We start from the raw sequence: 24,763 nt of genomic DNA on the forward strand, positions 1-24,763 counted from the left end.
AAGCCTCCAACTGTAAAAATAATATCAACGTAGCTCTTCCTAAAAACTAAGTCTTATAACTGAGACTAGGAAAAATCCCCTGAGTTGCATGAGGTCCTGGTTGATGACAAAACTGAATGAGAAGGTACAAATGTGTCCTTTGAAGGAAATCCTTATATCTCAATTTTCATTTCAATTCTTTGTTTGTGATACTAGGACCGCGCGAATAGATGAAACCACAAACGTGCAGCTAGGGACAAACAAAACAAGACTCTCAAGGTAAAACTGACCTTTCACATCACACAAGTAATGGCAAGGCTTGGATTAGAACCTTTATTATCATATGATGCTTTTTTTCAGATATAACCAGTCCTTACTTTTTTTATAAACTTTCATGTGTATGTACAATTAGAAATATTTCATTAAAGATCACCTGAAGATTCATTCTTGGGACATATTCTACAAAAGAAAGTACAAGGCCAGTGTTGTGGTACAGCAGGTTAAGCCACATCTTGGGGACACTATCATATGCTATGCAAGCTGGTTTGAGTTCCGGCTGCTGTACTCTGATCCAGCTTCCTGGAAAACATCTGAGAAGTTAGTGGAAGACGGCAGAAGTGCCTGGGACCATGGCACTCACATGGCAGACCCAACTGGCATTCCTTCTTCCTGGCTTTGGCCTGTGCTGAACCATGTGAAGAGTGAACCAGTGAATGGAAAAATTGCTGTTCATTCCCCTGCTCTCATAACTCTGCCTTCCAAATAAATAACTAAATCTTTCAAAAAGAAAGAGAAAGAAAAAAAATATTTTAAAAAATGGGAAATTACAAATAGTAAAGACCTAAACAGGCTACTTAAGAAACATAAATGTGTGAAGCAAGTAGGTTTAAATTAGTGATGGTAGTCAGTCTTTGGGCGTAACAGGTTAAACCACCACCTACAATACCAGCATCCCAAAAGGGCACCAGGCAGAGTCCCAGCTTCTCCAATTCTGAAACTCCCTGCTAATGCACCTGGGAAAAAGGTGGAACACTGCCTGTGTTTGAACCCCACTACCAACATGGGAGATGCAGAAGCAGCTCCTGGTTCCTGGTTTGGTCTGCCCAGCCCTAGCCATTGCAGAAAATCAGAATATCTGGGGCGTGAACCAGCAAATGGAAGATCATTTCTCTCTGTTTCTGTCTCTGTCTCTCTCTCTCTCTGTCTCTCTCTAACTCTGACTTTCAAATAAATATTTTTTAATGATGACTAGGAGTGTTGGAAATCAAAACAAAAATTGTTTAAAAATATTAAAATAAAAATGGTCAGCCCACAAGAATAAAAGTAAGCATGTTTTTAAGCTTAAAGCTTAACGGAAGTGAAGGACAACAGAGTGTTTGCATCACATCTTTAGAGGCCTAAAATATAGAAACAAAGACCGGCACATATCCTACTTGACAAAGACCTTAATAAAAGTAGAATTACTTTGTCGAATAAACAGAGAAACAAAGACAGATAAAATACCATTTATTTCTTAAGTGTTGTTTCCCATGCTATGGAGCCTAACCATGTTGAAGACTATCAACACCTAAGAATAACCTGATTAAGTGCTCTGAAAATCGAGCCAACAGTTTCAATTTTCACATCACGAAACAAGCAAGTTATTCATAAAAGCAAAATTATAACAGTGCTTACTCTACAAAGTTCTTTCATACAATTGTATATATTGCATCCTGCTGGGGATAGGTTTGTTGCTCCCTTATTTTGCTCGACTTTTCCATTCCACTTATTAAAAATAATGATTATCTCCCTTCTGTAAAAGTGTAATAAGCACTCAGTCTGTCTTAAAATATAGCTGTCAAATTTCAAAGAGTAAATGTACAGGAGATCTACCCCAGAGGTCTTCAAGGCCCAGAGTGTATTTGAAATAATGCCTTATTATTCCATATGAACCATTACCTAGGGGTTGTATAGAATCTAACATGTGGTACTTTATTTCTTAAATAAGCTAGAAGGTATATTAAAAACATACAGTTGGAGTTGTACCATAGTGCTTAACTCTTTAGAAGCAGTAGCTTCACAGTGTGTGCTATTTATTTAAACACTTTGAATTAGCAGATTGTGGTGAGAATAAACTATGAACTCTAACACGAAAAATATCAGCTCCCACCTTCCACTATTGAGACGCTTTATTTCTTGAGAGTATTGACAAGGGAACACACAAATAAGTGAAAACATGAAGTGTGGAAACCAGCCTTTAGGAAGCATGATAACAGGTTTCAATTCTTATTTTACAATGAACAATTCAAGTGTCTGTGTAAGTAGGACAGCAAATGATGAAGAATGCAAAAGAGACAGACACAACTGAATGGCAGTTACCTGGTTTGCAAGATGATTCATTTCTATAGTGTTGTGATCAACTATATCTTCAAGATAAAATCCAGAAAACTAATCCGAACAATATTGTTCATCAGAGGAAACTTCACTGAGATGAAATCCTGTGGAGCCATCCCTAAGTGCCACACAAATCTAGAAGGCAACTGCACATGCTGACAATATAGGACACCAAGCTTTGCAACACACCAAAATAAAATCCCACAAGGCAACATAAGCAACATTAGGCTGGTCAGCTAAATGATGAAACATTTCAACTAGTTTGCATAAACCAAGCAGTCACATACTGGTGACACTATGGGATGCTACACTGAATCAAACAACAAAGTTATACAGTCAGATCATCCATACACAATTGGTAACTGAACCAGAACCAGGCAAGCGAGTCAGGTAATAATAACAGAAATGAGGCCCCTAACCAAGTTCATAAACCATGCAAAAAACTTCATAATGTACCTGCTGGAGGATAATATGGGAATGGCAAGGATGGCCAGTAATAAGGATTGTTATTTGTGCCTTTAGAAATCTACCCTATGAAAAAGAAAGCATCATATGTAATCTCCTATCTGTATCTTAAGGAAAAACCTCAAAAGCAGGAAGTGCTTTAGGCAAATGGCAAATGGCCTATAACTTCTATGGCTAAACACAAAGGAAATCACGCTGCAGGGGGAAAAAATGAGGTCATCACAGATTCACCGATCTAGAAGACTGTTTTCCAGTCTCTGGTCTCCAATAACATTCAAGAACTTAAACGCTTGCCACAACCAAGAGATTCACCACATGCAATTCTAACAGAAATCCAGTAACATATTTTTAATCAAGAAGGTATTTATATTTCATTTACCCTTCTTCCACTGTGAATTAAAATAACACAGTGGCTAAGAGTAGGGTTTAAAAGAATTAACAGTCTATGACCTTCTCGGGTGGCCAAACTTGATCTCAAATGACAAACTTTCTACTGATAAGCTGTATAGCCCAGTACAAGCAACTTGATTCTTAAAGCCTCAGTTCCCTCTTCTGTAACACCAGGATAACAAAATTAATTGGATAACAAATCCAACTTAAAGAATTGTAGAAGGCCTCATACTTGGTAAGTATTCAATATATTAGCTGTTATTTTTATTATTTAATTCCATTAATTCTTTTTTTAACATATATTTTTATTGCATTTCCTTTTTGTTAAAACTAATTACATTGCATTATGTGATACATTTTTGAAATGCACTGGGATTCACCCTGCCCTTCCCAAAACCCTCCCCCCCACAGTGGATTGCCCCACCTTGTTGCATTTCCATAGTTCAAATTCAGTTGACATTCTTTCATTGGAGGTATTTGCCAAGCATAAAGTCCAGCATCTTATTGTCCTGGTAAGTTCAATGGTTTCTTGGTGAGACCATCTCTGGTCTGAAGATAGAGCCGGCAGAGTATCATTCCAATCAATTAAAAGTCCCAACATAATATTTCCAACCATTTACAACATTATGGCATTAACTGACATGGTATTGATTAACCAATATGTTAATAGGAAAATGCAGGTTCTCAACCACAACCTGTGACTTCTTCATAGACATTTCAATTTTGGTTTACATTCAACCGTATTCTATACACCTTAAAATGGCTTAGATTGCTATTCAGCTGTCTCATGCCTATTTTAATTTTAGTATTTAGCAGTTTATAGCATTGAAGCACGTTTTCACTGAACCTGGCTGTTTTTCAGGTGGTCTAACTCTATAATTCTAACAGGACATATGTCAACAGTTTAGGTGAGCATGTTTAGGAGGGGTGTGCAGAGAAATCTTCCATACCCCAGTGAGGAGTAACTAATCTTTGTGTCCCACCCAGTGAGGTATAAGTGCATCCCCGCTGACCGTTTCCTGTCTGGTTCTAAGCTTTCCTTGTTGTTCTCTGTCTATCTATTCTAGTTTTGTTTGTTTGTTTGTTTGTTTGTTTTGAGGGGTTTCTGGAGCGCTCCTGATGGTTATTACGAAAGGGGGGTGGGGACCCAAAGTTGGAAGCAGGCAAGGACCAGAGAAAGCTCCTCTCCCTAGTCCCAAAGGAAGTTTACTGTTCTTCTGTTTCTGCGGACTGCTCAGGGATCCTGGTTGTTGTTCCGATGACCTTGGAACCTGCAAGGCAGGATTTGGGCTTCTTCCATCCATGATTTAATTCCATTAATTCTTATTGTAGTTACTATACAGATGCAACGTGACTATCTTAACTATGCCTAATAAATACTTTATATATTAGAAATGATTTGTTAACTTTTACCTTTATACTTCTAACATAATGCACAATAATAAAAAAGATATTTTCATGGTTAAAGAAGCATTAAATTATTTTCCAAAGTGTATACTATTAAACATGTTTTTGGAAGCAGGTGCTTGGTTTTAAGAGGCTTTTTGGACTGCCTATAATCCAAAATGAATCTCCTGGTTCAAATTCTGGCTATCCCACTATGCACACCCTGGGAAGCAGAAGACAATGGCTTAAATTTGTGGGTCACTGCTATTCAGGTGAGAAACCCAAACTCCTGGTGCCCATCTTGAGTCTGGCCCTGTATGGTTATTAACCATCTCTGGGGTGAGAAATAGCAAATGGAAATTTCACTGTCTCTCTGACTTACAAACCAAATGAAAATAATAACAATTATAAATGGCGTTTTACAGCTAAGGTTTTATTAAGCTATTCAAATGGTTTTATTTTAAGTAAGAAATAAAAAAATTTAACATAAGCTATAAGTGTCAAGAAAACAAAATGTAAATTAGGAATTTATAATTGAGAAATGGTTGAGAAACCACTGCCTTAGCAATGAATTTGCACCTGCAAGTTTACTCATTCTCTGTAAACAAGAATGAACTATAAGCAACAAACATACACATACAGCACTCACATAATCTAAAACTCATTGTCCCAAAGTCATATTCATTTTTCATAGAGCATAATTCATTTGATTAAAAAAAAGTCACTTTCATGATTGCAATCTGCTTAGTGAAAGGTATTGGTTATGCTATCATTAGAGAAAAAGGCAACTCCTAACAGAAAAATGCAATAATCAAATATCAAATAACCAATTATCATCTTTAATTTCTCTTTCTGTATTACTTATCTCATTGAACCTTCTAACAATTCAAGTTCTATCAAACCATTGGTTTTCCTTGTTGTACCACAAGCATTAATAAAATGCCCACTGAAGAGATGATGATGGTCATTATTTGGAGTCACATGGCTTCAAGACTTGGGAAACTCACAACAGTAGACAATCTCAAGAAACACAAGTTTGGAAAGTTGTAAGGTGACAAGGGGAAGTAAATCAACCCTGCTCACAGTCCTTTAATGATATGCGGTGGTAGTTCCTCATCCCTGTGTACAGAGACGTGTGGAAAGTCATGAGTGGTTTCCCTCTTTGTCTATCCCCTTCCCCCAGAATCAAGAAGAAACAGCAAATTTGGAAGCAATGAGTTCACCCAGTTTTCCCTATACCTCAATCCCTCCCACCCTGATCAACCATGCAATCATTATTAAAAAATAAAACTTATAAAAATTTTAAAAATATGTCCATTCAGAATAAAAACTTCTGTTTTGTCCAAGTTTTCAAACATATTACGATAGAAAGTATTCAGGAATGTCCCTTCTTGTCGATTTGTGTTATGTCTGTGGTATTTTCTTTTATTCTAAAATTTATTTGTGTGTTTTAATTTCAAAAAATCAACCTATTGATAGTTTGTCCATTTTATTATTTCAAAGTAATGACTATTAGCTTATCTCCATTATATATTTGCTTTCAATTTCATTAATTTCTACTTATTGGTTCTTCTTGTGGTTATCATTTCCTTTCCAGTACTACTTCAAGGACTGACAAAGCAGATTCCTGTCTGGGACCATAAGCTTTGAATGGCCTTGCACATCTCAAACAAAAATACTCACTATAATAATAATAAATTTATTAAAGAAGCCCAGGGTGCATCTGTCAAGCTGGATGAACGCACAGTGTAATACACAATGGTCTCATCACGATTCAGATCTACTTTTACTATGCACTAGAACTTCTTCTGTGGCCTATGAGTTATTTGAAACTAGGCTTTTTCCTTTCCAATCATGTGGCGTGTTGGAAAGTCTTTGTTGGTGATTCCTCCCCTGTACATATTTCAGAATGAATTCAACTGAGCAGTGAGAATCATCCGTGCAGAGCTGCTCCTGGCCTGCTTCATGAGGCTGAAGACACCAAGAACAGAAAACTTAACCAAAGATGTGCTGGGGCACGGACAACCTATTCCACACTCTTTCCCCATCAACTGCTTTTGTTCTTTTCCTCTATACTCTTCCACCAGCTCATTCTGTCTCTCCCTTTCCTGATATCAAAGGTGATGTGTAGTTAGATTACTGAGCACCTTATTTTCTGTCACATTTTTTCTGGAGAGCCTTATCTAAGAGTACACAAAACACTTCCTCCTTCAGTGAGAGTGCCACAATATTCCATTTTAAGAAACTAACAACTTTCTCACTATTTAACTATTAAACAATTATTTAACCAGTCACTTTTAAGAAAAATCAGACAACCCAAGGCTTCAAGCAACTTTACCATTCTAATTTCAACATCTTCTTCGTTTAAGACCCTACAAATTTGCTCAGCTATAGGATTAAAAGAAAATTAGTTAGCATTTCCAGATGTTTAGAGACAAATGCTTTTTCTCAGGTGCCTAGACAGCTATGTGGTGCCTAAAGAAGTCTTATCCAAGTTTCTTCCAGTTTTCCTTGGCCCATTCATGGCAATGCAGGCATTTCGTCTTCTATTCATACTTCGTCCTTGCATGCTTACAACTCAGTCAAGTAAAGGAAAGAGCTTTTACTTTTTATAATTTTAATAACAAACAAATCAGTTTGTCAGCTGAGAATATTTGGAAAAGAATGGGATTTTAAAGTCCTACCAAAGTAAACCACCCAGGGGCCAGGTACTTAGCCACACCCCCAAAAATTCTGATTCTATTAACAAGAATTACTTTTTGTTTTTTAACTTTTTTTAACATTTATTTATTTTTATTGCAAAGCCAGATATACAGAGACAAGGAGAGACATCCAATGATTCACTCCCCAAGTAGCCACAATGGCCAGAGCTAAGGTGATCTGAAGCTAGAAGCCTGGAGCCTTTTTCAGGTCAGCCATGCGGATGCAGGATCCCAAGGCTTTGGGTCACCCCAACTGCTTTCTCAAGCTACAAACAAGGAGCAGGATGGGAAGTGGCACTGCTGGGATTAGAACCAGCACCCATATGGGATTCCAGCACATTCAAGGCAAGAACTTTAGTCACTAGGCTACCACACCAGGCCCTACCTTCTTTTTTTCTTTTTTTAATTGTAAAGTCAGATATGCAAACAGTAGAACAGACAGAGAGGACGATCTTCTATCCAATGATTCACTCCCCAAGAGACCGCAACAGCCGGAGCTCAGCCAATCCAAAGCCAGGAGCCTGGAGCCTCTTCTGGGCCCGAGGCCTTGGGCCATCCTCAACTGCTTTTCTGGGCCACAAACAGGGAGCTGGATGGGAATTAGGTGGCTACAATTAGAACCAGTGCTCATATGGGATTCTGGTAGACGTAAGGCGAGGATTTAGGCACTAAGTGACAGCGCCAGGCCCAGAAGAATTACTCTTATGTGGGCAATCATCAATATCTCCCAAATACCGCAGAAAGAAATTGATTTTAACTATATGGGATCCAGTGTTGTGGCATACAGGGTTAAGTCATTGCCTACAATACTGAAATCCCCTGTGAGTCTTAGTTAGAGTCCTACTCGATTATAAGCTGCACCACTTGCAATTCAGCCCCCTGATAAAATACACCTAGTAAAGCAACAAGTGATGGACAAAGCACTTAGGCCCCTGCAACCACCTAGGAAATGTGGTTTCCTGGATTCAACTTGAGACCCAGTCCCAGACACCTTGGCCATTGTGGGAATGAACCAGAAGATGGAGGATCTCGTTACCTCTCCTTTTGTGTCTCTGTAACTATCTTTCAAATAAAATAAAGATAGATAGATAGATAGATAGATAGATAGATAGATAGATAGATAGATAATTTTTAAAACATACTGTTAACACGGGTTAATGTTCCAACTGCTCCACTTCTTTTCCAACTCCCTGCTTGTGGCCTGGAGAACTAATCAAGGATTGCCCAACGCCTTGGGACCCTGCACCCACATGAGAGATTCAAAAGAAGTCCCTGGTTCCTGGCTTTGCATCAACTCAGCTCCAACCCTTGCAGGCACTTCGGGAATGAACCAGTGGAAAGAAGATCATTCTGTCTGTCTTTCCTCCTCTCTGTAAATCTCCCTTTCCAATAAAAATAATAAATCTCAAAAAAGAGTAACTAGGTATGTGGAGGCAAAAAAAGAAAAAAATTTAAACAACAGTGAATCTTCAGCTTAGTACAGCCACTGTAGGAAGAAAACATGAATAAATATTCAGGGGTGACTATTCCAATGTACATTATTTAAAAATTGAAATGATTGATTCTGAGAAAAATGACTTACATTTCAGAACACAAATTTTAAGGCTATTCTCAAGCTTTATCCCCTAGAAGTCTTTTTCTACATTTTGCAATTTTCAATAACTACTAGTTACTTACTATTTGGAAAATAACTCACACAGCTTTTGTAACCTCTAATAAAACTGAATAGCTTCGATGCGAATAATGACATATTCTTTCAGCTGTTTCAGATAAAACAGAATCCAACTGATTAATTCTGCTATAGCACCTAATATTTTATTTTTTTTTAAAGATTTATTTATTTTTATTACAAAGTCGCATATACAGACAAGAGGAGAGACAGAGAGGAAGATCTTCCGTCCAATGATTCACTCCCCAAGTGAGCCACAACAGCCAGTGCTGCGCGCCGATCCGAAGCCGGGAACCAGGAACCTCTTCCGGGTCTCCCACGCGGGTGCAGGATCCCAAAGCTTTGGGCCATCCTCGACTGCTTTCCCAGGCCACAGGCAGGGAGCTGGATGGGAAATGGAGCTGCCAGGATTAGAACCGGCGCCCATATGGGAACCCAGGGCATTCAAGGCGAGGACTTTAGCTGCTAGGCCACGCCGCCGGGCCTAGCATCTAATATTTTAATAATAAAATATTTTCTGGACAATAAGCTCATAAGAATAACAGCTTTTTATATAAAAATTTTTAAAAATAATAACTGTGCCTACATTTAAGGTCTTCTTGTCAGACATGCCCCTGCTTGTTCAGAGTAATCTGCATAGTAGGCAGTATTAGTGTTTACTCATTTTACCTGTAGGAATTTTAATAGTTTAATATGACAAATGTCAAACAGCATAAGCAACTAGGAAACAAAATGTCTTTAATTTTTATAAATCTGCAAAGTGGTCATATTTTTGTTGTATATCAAAAGATTATTCAGATACTTCGATCTATGGATTAGACGAGCATATTTTTTAATTGGCTTAGGTTTTCAGGGTCCTGCTAATTGTCCAAAAGGTATTCAAGAAGGTTATTTTGCAGAGTAAACAAATTCTCTTTGGTCAACTATGACTGTGAAGTTCAAGTGGTAAGTTAACCCTTTGAATAGTATCTGATTACATTAATAGGTTAACTGCAAGGCTTAAATGATCTACCATGGAGGATGCCACTGTTGGGCACTGAAGTCAAGGCCACTGCACAGCAATGCTCCGCATGGAGTCTTTGAGAAATTCACCTTTTAAACAAGACTGTTTCCAGGAGCATGATGACATTTATTCTCAAATTCTATGGGCTCTAAAAGTGGTAGAGAAGCAATATGCTTAGAAGTGCTTTTTGCATGCTATCCAAATACACATGTCTGTGATATAATAACTTAATATGAAAATCTGTATAATCAAAATAATCAAACAGTACATATGGTTCATTTCAATGTTCAAATCACTATAGAAATCTATTATACTGAATCGTCATGTTAAACAAAAACGTGCTGTACACTCAATCAGATTACTTAACCTTAAGTAATCTAATACAATTGGTGCTGCGAAAACACTATTATATGAGATGTGAAAGCAACTGTAAACGGTCACATTTTAACATAGCAATAGTCTTGCCATTACCTTTATAACTTCTATATCAATACACTCACAGAAAGTTCTCACTCTATTATTGGCTCAACAAAATTTATTTGGTGATATCAGAATGCAAAACATTAAAGTATGTAATGAGGGACTAGTGCAGTAGAACAGCAAGCAAACCCTCTACCCTATGGCGCCCGCATTCCATACAGACATTCCATGCAGGTCCATGTCCTGACTGCTCTACTTCCTATCCAGCTCTCTGGATATGGTGTAGGAAAAGAGGAGGCTGGCACAAGCTCTGGGGATATGGCACCCATGTGGGAGACCCGAATGAAGCTTCTGGCTTCCAGCTTTGGATCAGCTTAGCTCTGGCAGCTGCAGTCATTTGGGGAGTGAACCAGTGGATCGGAGACTGTCTCTCTCTTCTCACCCTTTCTCTATGTAAATTTTGCCTTTCAAAGGAAAATTTTAAAATCTTAAAAGTATGTAATGAAGGGCCCGGCGGCGTGGCCTAGCGGCTAAAGTGCTCGCCTTGAAAGCCCCGGGATCCCATATGGGCGCCGGTTCTAATCCTGGCAGCTCCACTTCCCATCCAGCTCCCTGCTTGTGGCCTGGGAAAGCAGTCGAGGACGGCCCAAACCTTTGGGTCCCTGCACTCGCGTGGGAGACCTGGAAGAGGTTCCTGGTTCCCGGTATCGGATCGGCGCGCACCGGCCCATTGCAGCTCACTTAGGGAGTGAAAACATCGGATGGAAGATCTTCCTCTCTGTATATCCGTCTTTCCAATAATAATAATAATAAATCTTTTAAAAAAACAAAAAAAAACTACGTAATGAAGAATATACATTAGATTTGAAAAATTCAAACTTCTCAATATGCACTGAAATATATATTACCTTTACATTCCTAAGCAATGTCACTTCCGTGCTCACCAATACCCAGCTGACAATTTGAGTTCAAAAGATGACGCATGATCTTCACACACAAAATTGGTCTTCTCTGAATCCCCCAAATTACCACTTAGAAGAGCAACCTTCATTTAAATCACAAGCAGCCATCACCTCCTGTGGCTGGTCCACGTAGAAGCAGCAGGTGAATACTGCTATGTGAGACAAGGTGGGCACCGCAGCTCTGCCACATAGCTTTGTTCAAATGATATATGTTCTAACCACTTTCAGGATCAGCATGTCACTCCTCACTCCTGTCTATCCTACTATAGTTACACACAGAGGTTTCCAGAACCATAACAAAGTGAGGCATGTGACCCTCAACAGCCTCACACTAGCAATCAACACATACATGGGAGTGTACCTGAACAAAGAACAAGCGGGCAAGAAACGCTCAAGGGGACTCCATTCTAACCAGTACATCTCCTTCATCTTTATAGTGTATTCCACAAGGTGTGTTCAAACAATCCCCCCTAATGTGCACCTACCAACAAATCAGAATTGAGAACTTAAGTCTGCATCCCCACAAACATCCATCAAGAGTAAGTCAAAGTTGACTGACTTGCAAAGTGTCCTTCAGTTTGCCACAGTCAATCATCAGCTCCTTAGCTGAGGAAACTGTCAATGACACCAACTGAGAGGTGAGTAGATTATAACAGGAGCATTACTTACCTGTAATGTTCACTGATGGGAACATTCTGAGAGAAGTATAAAGCTGATGTCCTTGCTCTCCAATGCCATTTCTTGGCAGGAAGGGTGTAGAGGACACAGTCTGGTAACTCTTCCAGGAGCAGATCTACCAGCTGTTTGTGGGAGCCTCCATAGAACGCTTCAATGATAAGAACACTCATTGGCAAATTCAAATCTTCACAGCCTAGATAATAAGCATAAACAAAAAAGTATATTTCATCAAATATATGTACATATTCATAAAATTTAATAAGTGAAAATGCAAATAATGTAGTATATTATTTACTAGACTTTAAAAAAATGCTTACAAGGCATAAGATCTTGAAGTATATATTTTATAATAAACATTTTAAATAATTTCTGTTCATCAGAATTGAGGTGTCTATTTTTCTGGCTTCTGTTTTCCTAATGAACTAAGACCACTTTCACCATGACCAGTTTTTCTTCCCATGATAGAAAGCTTAAAACACCCTCCTGCTAAGATCAGGCCCTTCCTGACTAGTCACCAAATGAGCCTGATTCAGGAACGTAAGGTCTCAGTGGACTTAGAATTCTACTCTTACACAGACACTGAATTCACCTCCTCACAAGGAGCTCATCTTTCCAGAAAGATGTTGGTAACTCATTCATTTAAAAAAAAAAAAATCTCTCGAAGACAAAAGAACAGACACAAGGAGGAGAGTCAGAGAAAAAAAAGGAAGCTGGTCCCTCTAACAGTTCACCTTCAGTTGCCTGAATGACCTGCGGTAGCCAGGCTAAAGCCAGGAACACCACGGGGCTTTCTCACAGGGACACAAGTGCTTGCCTAAAATGCACATCAGCAGATAGTTGGATAAGAAGCAGAGAGGCACTCCAATACGGCATGAAGACATGCCAAGCAGCACAACTGCCTGCCTGATGAAGCCATGTTTAAAAGAAAGCACACTCAGGTGCAAATTTCAAATCTAATGTTTAGTGTTAGAAACTTCAGGATGCAATTTCTCAATACATTGTGCACTGTTGGTCACTTCCTCTCCATTATCTATAATACATTCCCAAAGAAACATCAGAAGTGGAGCAAACTTGAACGTCTGTGAACGCACGAGCTTTCCACCATTCTTTTTTTTAATACTAAAAACTCCTTAGGAAGGATAAATTAGGAATATTGAGATTATTAAAGACATGGTATGGGCCTGGCATGATAGCGCAGTGGTTAAAGTCCTCTCCTTGCATGCGCCAGGATCCCATATGGGCGCCAGTTCTAATCCTGCTTCCCATCCAGCTTCCTGCTTGTGGCGTGGGAAAGCAGTTGAGGACGGCCCAAAGCCTTTGGACCCTGCACCTGCGTGGGAGACCCAGAAGAGCTCGTGGCTCCTGGCTTCGGATTGGCTCAGCTCTAGCCATTGCGGCCGCTTAGGGAGTAAACTATCGGATGGAAGGTCTTCCTCTCTGTCTCGTCTCCTCTCTGTATATCTGCCTTTCCAATAAAAATAAATAAACCCTAAAAAAAAAGACATTGTAAAATTTTATCACAGAGAGCTGGATATCAAGCAAGTTTTCATTTTAATAATATGATTTTTGTTAATGTGCTTAGTGAAATGAAAATATATGTATGAATATAAAAACCTTTATACACATTTCAAATTATATGCCATTTCCTGTAAGACATAGGGGAGAAACATCATCCTGTACATAAATGCTATACTGCTTTAAAAATATTCCAGATGTTTGAATTTTCCTTTATGACTTAAATAAATACCACTCATTAAATAGCATATTGCCTTTCTTAATAATATTGCTCCATAAAATTAGTATTCCCAATGATTCGACATACTTTCTACTAATAAAACTGAATTTCACCTTGCTGAGTCAAAATAATTCCCTTATTTAAACTGCATTTCAAAGCAAAATGTTGCAAAGGATTCCCAAAGAAATGACTGAACTGAAAAAAAACTACTTTCTTGGCATATGAATATTACAATAAGCTTCTGGGAAGAAAGATACATATGAATAAACATATTTCACTTACATGCAAAAAAGCAGTGTTCAATACAGAAATACAGGTTTGAACCTCAGCTTTGTGACATCTTTCTTTTGGATATTGCACAAGTTATCTAACTTTGTATAACTCAATATCACTCTAAATTAGACAACAAAACCAACCTAGTAGTGTATTCTAAAGATCAAATTAGATAATACATGTGAAGTACAATAGCTTGCAAACAGAAAGAAGCCATTTAGCCTCTCCCTCCTCAGCAAAATCAGACAATCTATGAATTTTTCAGGAATTTTCAATCCAGAGAGTGGAACCAGAAGCGTATGTAGAAGCCCACACTGCCATGGTTATGACCATTCCTTAGCAGCAGCTTACACTATTCAAATAAGACTTGAAGAACCCTGCAAATCTTGTGGGTGCAGAGGTAAACTCCAAGATTGAGCCATGCAGAGCTCAATTTTTCAGGCCCACTGGAGACTTCTGTTCTAATAATTCAGTGTTCAATGAATTAACAAGCACCCTCCAAATTCAACAAGTGGTAGCCATTAATCCTTCAAATGCTGGAAACTCCCAAGAACTATTTCAAAGAACAATAACAGAAAAAAATTAAAAATTAGATCAAAAACTTCCCAGAAAGGCAGAACACAAAAAGTTTATCAAGTCACTTACTAGATCACCTCACAGACTATATTCTTGATCTATTCCCTGACCTGTACATAAGGTGTATCTGTTCTGCGTATACTTAGAAGATTTCTTTCAAAAAACTTCTTGTAAAAATGACCCAAGATATTTCTTCCAAGTGGCAAAATATGTTATAATCAACTCTAAAGAATAGTTTATTCATATAACCTCAAAGAAAATAATATCAATATTAAGGGAAAAACTGTTTTAATTGTCATTATTCTGCCCTTTTCCATGAACTATTTTAAGGACATACATTGTACAAAAGTTTCTTAGTGGTCTGAGGCATGCGTTATGTGCAAACTTCAGTCCCTGTGGAGACAACACATGTAGGTGCTGCTGTAGGTTCAAGACACTCGGGAAGGAGAACTGCATACAAAGCATGTGGGAGGTCAAAAAATAGAAAAGGGAAAAAAAGATTATAGCTGTAGTAGATTTCCACCCCTTTAATAGCTTAGTAAGAGGAACGAAATGCACAGGTTTGAACTAGCGTTTTCTTGAGCATTTTTCTAGTGGCCAATGGGTGTGCCTGCATTTCGGGTATTTTTCTAGGGAGAGTAACTATGTCCTACCATCTCTGACAGCTATACTTAGTGGCTTTGATTCATGGAAATTTGTTCTGCCTGTTTTGTGGAGACAGACATATCCTGGCCTTTCCCCACTTCTATTGCAGCTCTTGCCACAAGAAGAAAATATGTTCTTCCCTACAGTCTTCTTGAAGCACAACCTGGAAGAAAGATGATTCCCATTAGACGCAAAGAAAAGCTAACTTCTAAATATAAGATTCAAACCAAATGTCCGCACAGCACATTAAAGAACAGCTCATACTTCTGCTGTGCATGAGTTTGGTTTTAGAAAACACTGCTTGAAACAAATAAGCCTGAGTTTGAAAAACAAGCCACTTCACTGTCTGCATAAAGGGAGCACACTATTTGTCCATGCCAGCAATACTCCAAGGAGATTGCAGTTGGTCAACCTGCTGCCCCAGCTAGTCACAGCATGCAGCACGAACACAGACATTTCTGCACCCCTGGCAATGGCTAATAAGTTGTGTGAGCTTGGGAACAGGGCCTCAACATGAAAAGTGTCAATGCCAAGCAGGAACAGGGTCTCCCTGACAGCAGGAAGTTACAGCCAGATGTCAGCCAAATGGTGGTGGCGCACCGACACAGAGCCAAATGGCTTCCTTGGTTCACAAATCTGTGAAAGTTTAGAAGTTTCGTTGGTTTTCGTACAGAGGTACCATCTACAACTGACTGTGAGCCCTGAAACACTTAAAGTAAGCACACCAGAATCAGGATGTAGCGCTTTAAAAGAGGAAACAAACAAGAACTCATAACAAATGAGAACAAATACCAATCAGAAAACCATTCTGCATGGCAATTCTAATACTCTTAAATGACACAGAAATAAGAACACATGGCAAAAATATTGCTACCACTTAGAAGCTTGTAAAATGTTTCAGACCTTTTTTTTATCATTTTTTAGTTTCTGCTTAAGCAAAGGAGCATCAGTTAAAAAAAAAAATCACTTCTTCAGCATGTTTTAGCCCCCAGTGACACCAGATGAATGAAAATATACTGTACTATTAAAGCTATATGAAAGTTTAATTCATTATCAATACTGTGATTTAATGATACATGGGTTAAATGCTAAACATTCAATTTGGCAATATAAAATGAGTTCAACTGATGGCTACAAAACTGGCATTTTATACCATTTCAAGGTTTAGTTAAGACATCCAACGGACAAGATGATCCATTTATTAATTAATTGTCTTAAAATGTATATTTATAAAGGGGTGATACAGAGTGAGAAATTATAAACAGTATTTTACATAAACCTTTTGACCAATATGAAAAGGTGTCATTAGTGGTAGCTCAACTAAAAACTACAAATGCACGGAGAAGACGTCAGAGAACAAAAGTAGCCTGAAACCAATGTTCTGAATATTTTTAAATTTTTATTAAAATGTTGTTATTCTACCTGAATTTATTTTAGGCCTGTCCCAATTTCTTTATCCCCTGAGCCATAATCATTTTCAAGGTGAACTACATTTTTGTCTACTTCCTCCAGCAGTTAGAACTGCTGGGGCAGTTGAAACTCTTGCTTTAATAGTAAAGATATGAGGAATAGGTAATATATCATTGATTTGCTGAAAAGGATGTACTAAGTATAAACATATCATACTAACTTTTCAAAAAATAAACCTAAGTCACATTAGAAACCAGTAATAAACCCTCATGTAGGATGTCAACTCAGTTCCTTTACAACATGCAAATAATTTTCCAATTATTTACTCAATAATAACTTTACAACAGAGGAACTTTCGTGTTAATATATTCCAGACACCTTACTGCTATTTGTTGTAGGAAGGCATAGTTTCAGTGATGACAGTCTCAACGGTTTTAATCCCACACACGTGAGAAATTGATTCCACAGGCTAATCCTGATCCGGTTTGATGCCCTAAAACTTCAATCAACTGCTGAAAGCACTCTTCCTATTTATGTATGTACAATATTAGGAAACATGAGTTTAAAGCAGCAAAAAAAAAAAAAAAAAGTGAGTTTAAACACTAAATGGTTTCAATAGGCGACAGTAAAATATGAGTAGGCTTTCCCTATAGGTCATTAGAGGTGTACCTAGCATCTTTCAGGGACCCTTTCTGCTCCTCCACTTCTACACCTCCACCCACTAACTCCACACACTCAGCTTCTGGATGAAAAGCAACCACCAAGCCAACAGAGGAAAATAGGACAACGCTGAGGAAAGTCAGTATTACCTTCCAGCCCACTCACTGACTTTAATGATTCATCAGGGAAACCCCAGTTGCTAAAATATACTTGAAATTTTATTAAATAGTAGAAAAAAGCTATAAAAAATTTCTGCTTTTAACATGTCACAAGTGATTCCCCTAACAGAACCTAATAAGGGTGAACATGATTTTTTTTTAATCTAATTTTGCCTCAAAAAAATTCTCAAAGTAAAGAAATACATTTTAGTATTCTATGGAAAAAACAGAGGAGAGAGAGATCCTACTCTAAGGTTATTTTTTCTGATCCTTCTATGAAAATTCAGCACTGCAAATTCGCTCTAACCCCTATAACCTCAACACAATCTCTGAGAACTGAAATACGAGAGTGAAATCTAGTTATTAAAAGCAAAGTAACAATCTTAACATTCTTAAAAATGCATTCTATGGACAGTTTTCTCCATTAAACAAAAGTTTAATAGTAATAAGGACTGATTCTATTTCGTAAACATTAGTGTAAACAGCAGATACTGCCTACTGGAAACTGACCATTTTTCCATCATGTGGTTATAGAATAAAAAAAAAACCTAATATTTATGATAACACATACTTGGTTCCTCTACGTATTTATATTTTACAAATCTTAGGTTCAAATTTAAAAGGTTCAGCAATGGAATATTTTATACCTTCGCCATATTATGAAGGTTCTAATTTATTCAATTCTAACCTTTGTTTTATATCATTGTAATTAGAAACTGAGGATTTATACATCAAAACCTCGGTTTGGTAAGATTTAACCATCATACTGTTTGGGTAATAACTTAAAGCTTTTTTAAAAATGTACTTTCCTAATTATATCAGTCGCAATGATATTTTTAAATGCATGCTTTCACAAACTTAAAATCTTCTAGATATATATAATTGCTGTATTTTTTTTCTCCCTGACAAATATTTTCAGTCTTTCGCAAGTTAGGATTTCACTTCTGCTTAAAATAATCAGTCACTGGAGGCAGGCCTTTGGCCTAACGCTTAAGCTGTCAGTTCACCAGCATCCCAAATTTTATCCCTTACTTTGGGTCTGTATTCAAAATCCCTAATGTGCACCCTGGGACGCAGCAAATGATGGTTCATGTAACTGAGTCCCTAAGAGCCATATGCAAGATCCAGAACGAGTTCCCAGCTCCCAGCCTGGCTGCCCACCTTCAGCCTCTGTAGGTATTTGGAAAGTAAACCAGTGGAAGAAAGCTCTGTTTCTGTCCCCCAGACAAATAAATTTAAAAAGTAAATTTTTAAAATGTCTATCAATCACTTATTCCATGAAGTGAAATTAAAAAAAAAGTCTTGGCTATAACAAATACCAAACGTAAATTCAACAAACACTTAGTATTTACCATGTACAAGGCATTACAATATCATTTATTTACACTCAGATATACACAATTTCCACAGATGACTAAAGGACACATGTATTAACCTTTGTTACTTTACAGTTTTAAATCTATATTCTACTTAAATAGCAGATTTTAACATATTTGTGATAAGGTAGCTGGTTTAATTTCACTGACAAAATAACCCTATTTCAACTTTACATTGCTTTTACTTTCAAAATTCAAACTATAAAAGTATCAATGAATTCATTCTACCAAATACTAAAATATTTCAACTGTTGAAATTGTTGAATATGGTAGCCTATCTAGGAATCAACAAGAAAATTTCATATTAAAAAATCACCCCACCACTTGTTTAAACCATTGCATAACACTTTTATATGTATCTCCGTGCTAGGTACAATTTTACTCCACCCAAATCATCCTCCACAAGACAACTGCAAGCAGTCTTTACAAAATCTGATCATTAAGTGACATATTCAAAACCCTCAATATTTCCATGACTGAAGGATATAATTCAAGTTCCGCCACATGACAGGTGAAGACTCATGTTCTGGCACCTTCCATCTTCACGGCAACCACATTTGCCCTTTCACTTAAAACTCTCTTTCCCCACTCCAAAATTTGCACCACAGCAATGCCAAGAACCTACACTCAACATAGTTTTTATACTCATCTGACTTTATGTCTTTATCTCTCTTTCATCATCCTTCCCTTTGTGTCCACTTGGTGAACTTTTGTTAAAATTTCTGTCCATGAATCACCACTTCTATGCAGTCTTCCACTGAATTGCTCTAAACAGTACTGTTACATCTGTTGCACTTTATTTCTAAGTCCTACTTTTCTTTTAGGCTATGAAAATCTGCAGGATGGAGACCATGACATCATTTTCCTTAGGGAGATCCCAATGCACAGTGAATGTCACTAGGCTTTTGTACAGGAAGTTAACTTCTTCTGACTTTACGGTAACACTGCTTTCACTTTACCCAGATTCTGGTTTTAAAAAAAAGTGTCAGGTAGCACTCTACTTGCTAATGATTTCCCAATATTCTTGGTCTAAACTAAATCAAGCAGCAAGTGCAAGTATATACATAAACATATTTCATTATGTTCTCTTGTCAAATATTGATTTTTTGCATACTGCCACAAAAATCAGAACTTATGGGAAACAGAAATTTCAAGATATGCGTTCAATTTAACCTACTTACACAATAGAAGTAACAATTGAAGAAATGAAAGAAACAGCATAAGCAATTGAATTCTAGGCAAAAAAGTTTCATAGCCTAAGAGGATATGTGTGAGATCCATGAATTTTGAAAATCACCTGCAGTTTTTATTCTGTTTGATCTGTTATCATCCTAGTTTAATTCTAGAAAGCAGAAGTAGGATGAGAAGCCAATTCCCTCACCATCAATCTGGAGATCCCATTCCACATTTAGTAATTAGGATTTTACTTAACGAGGAAGAAAAAAGGCATTTTTAAATACTTTCTGCCAACAATTATTCGTTTTATAAAAGTTTGATAAGATGAATAATGCATTTGCTTTCTCAAGATGGCATTTCTCCAACATCTTCCAACTTCCTGAAATGGGCTTTAAACCAGTTCAGGGGAAATATTTGACACATACAACTATGGATACCCAAGCAGAGAGGCAAGGCATGTCCCAGGATTATAGCTGGAAGATGCTGACACCATATTCAACCACCTTTCTTTCACAGCAAAAGAAATAGAGTATCAGCTTTGAAGAGAAAGTGGCAGCAAAGACTGAAACCTAGTTCTTGGGATCCCATATTCATGTCTCATCCAATTACATCTCACTGCAGGCACGTAATAGAGCATAAGTAAAATAATCCTCCATTTTCTAGTTAGGATTAAGCATAAATGTTTGACACATAGTAATATATAAATGATGTATATTGTGGCATATGTTTTACATGCATGTGGAACATAAATTTCACTATAAAATACTAAATATATTAATCACATGTAATATTTAATAGATGTTCCCAATGGCTTTTAAATCTAGGGCATCAGCAGTGAAATTCAAATAAAACTGACATGCACATAACGAGGGCAGAAATACTGATTTTTGTTCTTGTTTTTCTTCCTAAACCCTTTCTAATCATCAGATAAATGTGTGTTTTGATACAATAGCAGATTTGAAGGGTTATGACTGGAAGAAAACAATGGTAAAGATTCATATGCTGCAAAAGTTTGGAGTAGCAACTAAATTTAGAAGCCACTCGTGTTCAAGAAGCTATATTCAATCTGGTTCATAATTTACTACTGTAACCACCAGACAAGGTTTGGGCATCCTTTTGAAAAAACATTTATAGTAGTTCTTTAACACATGGAAGATGTATTTTCCAAGTGATTTTTAATGTCAATAATCTTCACTGACTATTAAGTTCCATAGGAACACTGAATAGGTCTCCCACTTACCTCTGTATCACCTCAACTCAGCAAAGTATTCAATAAATATGTGATGAGTCAATGAACCATACGATCTTTTAGCAATGGCACTGACAATTTCTCATTCATCCAAAACCTTTGTAATTAGAATCTACAGATAATTATTTCTTACTACCACTAATTACTATTTATGTTCACAGAGTATGATGTACAGATTCTAGCAAACAGGTGGCATTTCCTGTATTCAAAGTGTCATATCTTGGCCTACAGAAAACAATTCAGCCAGTAGCTTTATAGAGGGGATTAAAACTATCCTCCACATCTTGATTGAACTTCAAAAAAATATGGGCAATCAAGTCTACAATCTGGAAGGAGTCAACTGCTTTAGTCACTAGACATTGTCTTGGGGCTTCGGGGGGGGGGGGTTGTTTTTTGTTTGTTTTGCTCTAAAGCATTATCTTGCCAACCTACACTGGCTTCAATGCCAAATTTAACTGAGACTGTGTGTGGAGGTTAAATTATAAATATACATGTCAAAGAGTTTAGAATAAAATGACTATCCGATTTTCAACCATTCTGGTGTCAGTCTCACTCAAACACCTTTTAAAGAGCTAAATCCATATTAACTAAGTAAAAAGTTGTTGAGAAAGAGTTCCCTCTCCAAGTGGGAGGCACTATCACATTTTCAGTTAAGTTTGAAGCAGAAATAGCTATGTTACTCTCATACACAAACGTTCTCCATGTCCTACTTGAAGTGCAGCAGCCCAAACAAATATGGGTGGCATTCTCTTGATGGGTTGAAATAAATGTCACCAAGTATAAAGTTCTGGACTTACTCACTTCCAATGAAAAAGACATAATCTCACTACTCAATCTTATTGGAAAGGGAAAGCAACTTACAAAAACGCCAACTCTTAACAGCTCAGGAACAAATGACTGTCAGTCAGACACATGAGAAGAAAAGGAATTTTCATAGAAAACTAAAGATATAGAAAAAGATGTCTTTAAATGTATCAATCTTTGACACATTTGTGACATTAATATTCATTTTGTTTCAGTGGAAACCACCACACAGTAACAGATTTTCAAAATGATCTCAGGAAGTCTGAACTGAAGTTAGTATTAGAAGCTGCGCTTACAATCTCGATCAATACAACCATATTTTAAAGCTCTATCCATCAAAATATTTCATGATGTTTCTCTCATCTCTAAGATTCCACATAAATTAAGAAATAAATTAGAAGCAGAATTACTTGAACGTATACTTTTTTCTCTTTATGGGAGTCATTCTTATTCTAGTTACTATGTATATTTTAATAATCTAATTTCACAATAGTCTAAAGCGTTTGCTGATGGCTTAACAAGCCAACACCAAAATGTTAAATATAAAGGAGTCTAGAAATTTTTAATGCTAAATTATTAAAGCACAGAAACCCAGTGGTCAGTAAATCTGGGACTAATAGATGTGGTAATCAGAGCTATATCACTATTTTTAAATATCACAAGATATTAGTCATTCACTATTATAAGAAAAATAGTCAGTATGTTAAGAATAGACTGAGAGTTTTAAATCCTGAAGATATTTAGAGTAAAAAACTATTACATACACAAAATGTATGCATAGACAACTATATGTAATTTCTAGATTAATTCTCTGAACTGTCTCATCTGTACCTATCATCTCATGCAAATTTTCACCAAACAGTAGATAAACAGTAACAGCTCACAGGTTTCTGATTGGAGCAACCACTATGACTTTTATCTCCCCAGTACCTTGTCTGTCACTATTATCTCTTTATCAGCTACTTTTTCAAGGAGACATTCCATTGATACAAACATTTTGTTTAATGAGGCAGAGGCCCTACAACAAAGACTATTCTTCACAAAATACCCAAATTTACACCCTGCATCCTCAACATTTCTTCAGAAAGAAATGTCACATTCTGTAAACAATAAGTTCAAAGAAAGATTGCCTAAGAGTTAATCAATTCCTAATTCTACATATATATACATACCATGTTAAGTCTCTCAACTAGATTAATTAGCATTCACAATTAACAAATATCTTAGATCATTTTAGAGAGTTTACAACAAACTCCTAGGATCAGATTTATACATTATCGTGTTTTCTACAATAACTGATCTCAAAAGAATTGAAGTATTTTATTATCCTTTTCCTTTCACTCAGTGCCCTAGTGCCCTTTTTATAATCTCTTCGCTAAATTTCACTTTCAATGATTAAATATCAGAGAAATGCCTTCACATTTTTTTCAGACTAAATGCTTGCTTGGGTACAAAACATTACCTCTCCCTGAAGTACTTGTATGTTACAAGGAAATAATGGGATGGAGGAATTTCAGCTGGCCACCAAGCAGACAAGAATAGCTTAATAATCTTTGACAAAAGGACAAACGATAATCCAGGCAAATGGGAAGGTCTGTTCAATAAATGCTGTTGGGACAACTGGTTGATAGCCTGTAGAAACAAAAAGACCCACATCTCTCACCCTACACTAAGATCAAATCTAAATGGATAAAAGATCTAAACATACACCAGAAACCTTCAAACTTTTGGAAGAAAATGTTGGAAATGCTCTGCAAGATCTAGGGGTAGGTCCCTACTTCCTAAAAAGGACACCAAAAGCAATAGAAATCAACACCAGAATAAACAAATGGGACCTCATCAAACTAAGAAGCTTCTGTACAGCAAAGGAAACAGTCAACAAAGTAAAAAAGCAGCCCACAGAATGGGAGAAGATCTTCGGGCACTACGTAAGTGATAGAGGGCTAATCTCCAGAATATACAAAGAACTACAAAACAGCCAAAACACCAAAACAAACAAGCCACTCAAGAAATGAGCATGGGAAATGGGCAGACATTTCACAAAGGAACAATCCCAAATGGCAAATAAACATATGAAAAAATGTTCAAGTTCCCTGGCAATAAGGGAAATCCAAATTAAAACATCAATGAGGTACCACCTAACGCCAGTAAGACTGGCCCACATGAAAAACACCAACAACACTTGTTGGCGAGGTTGCGGGGAAAAGGGAACCCTACTCTACTGCTGGTGGGGCTGCAGATTGGTACAGCCTCTATGGAAATCAGTATGGAGAATATTCAAACAACTCAAAATCGACATACCGTATGATCCAGCAATAGCACTCCTAGGAGTATATCCAAAACAACTGCTTTACGAGAAACCAACATGCACTCCTATGTTTATAGCAGCACAATCAGTAATTGCAAAAACATGGAAACAACCAAAATGCCCATCAACAGAGGATTGGATAAGAAAGCTATGGTTCATCTACTCCATGGAATACTACTCAGCTATTAAAAAAAACAAAATGCAGTTCTTTGTGGACAAATGGGCCAAAGTGGAAACCATAATGCTAAGGGAAATGAGCCAATCCCAAAGGGTTAGATACCACATGTTTGCGTTAATTTAAGAAGATACGATGTTATGCATAACATGCTATGTTATGGATGTTATGTCATATGTCATATATAAATT

At 37.1% G+C, this 24,763-nt stretch overlaps 1 protein-coding gene across 2 annotated transcripts in view; it reads right to left on the reverse strand.

Moving 5' to 3' along the window:
- Positions 1–24,763, reverse strand: part of GTDC1 (glycosyltransferase like domain containing 1) — a 312,493-nt gene that overhangs the window by 265,019 nt on the left and 22,711 nt on the right. For both annotated transcript variants that reach the window (XM_058664455.1, XM_004577185.3), the window contains exon 2: positions 12,019–12,220. In XM_058664455.1, coding sequence (XP_058520438.1) covers positions 12,019–12,197 — 179 coding nt within the window. In that variant the 5' untranslated portion in view covers positions 12,198–12,220. The remainder of the gene's footprint in view (positions 1–12,018; positions 12,221–24,763) is intronic.

Source organism: Ochotona princeps, chromosome 5 (assembly GCF_030435755.1).
Source record: "Ochotona princeps isolate mOchPri1 chromosome 5, mOchPri1.hap1, whole genome shotgun sequence".
Classification (NCBI taxonomy): Eukaryota; Metazoa; Chordata; class Mammalia; order Lagomorpha; family Ochotonidae; genus Ochotona; species Ochotona princeps.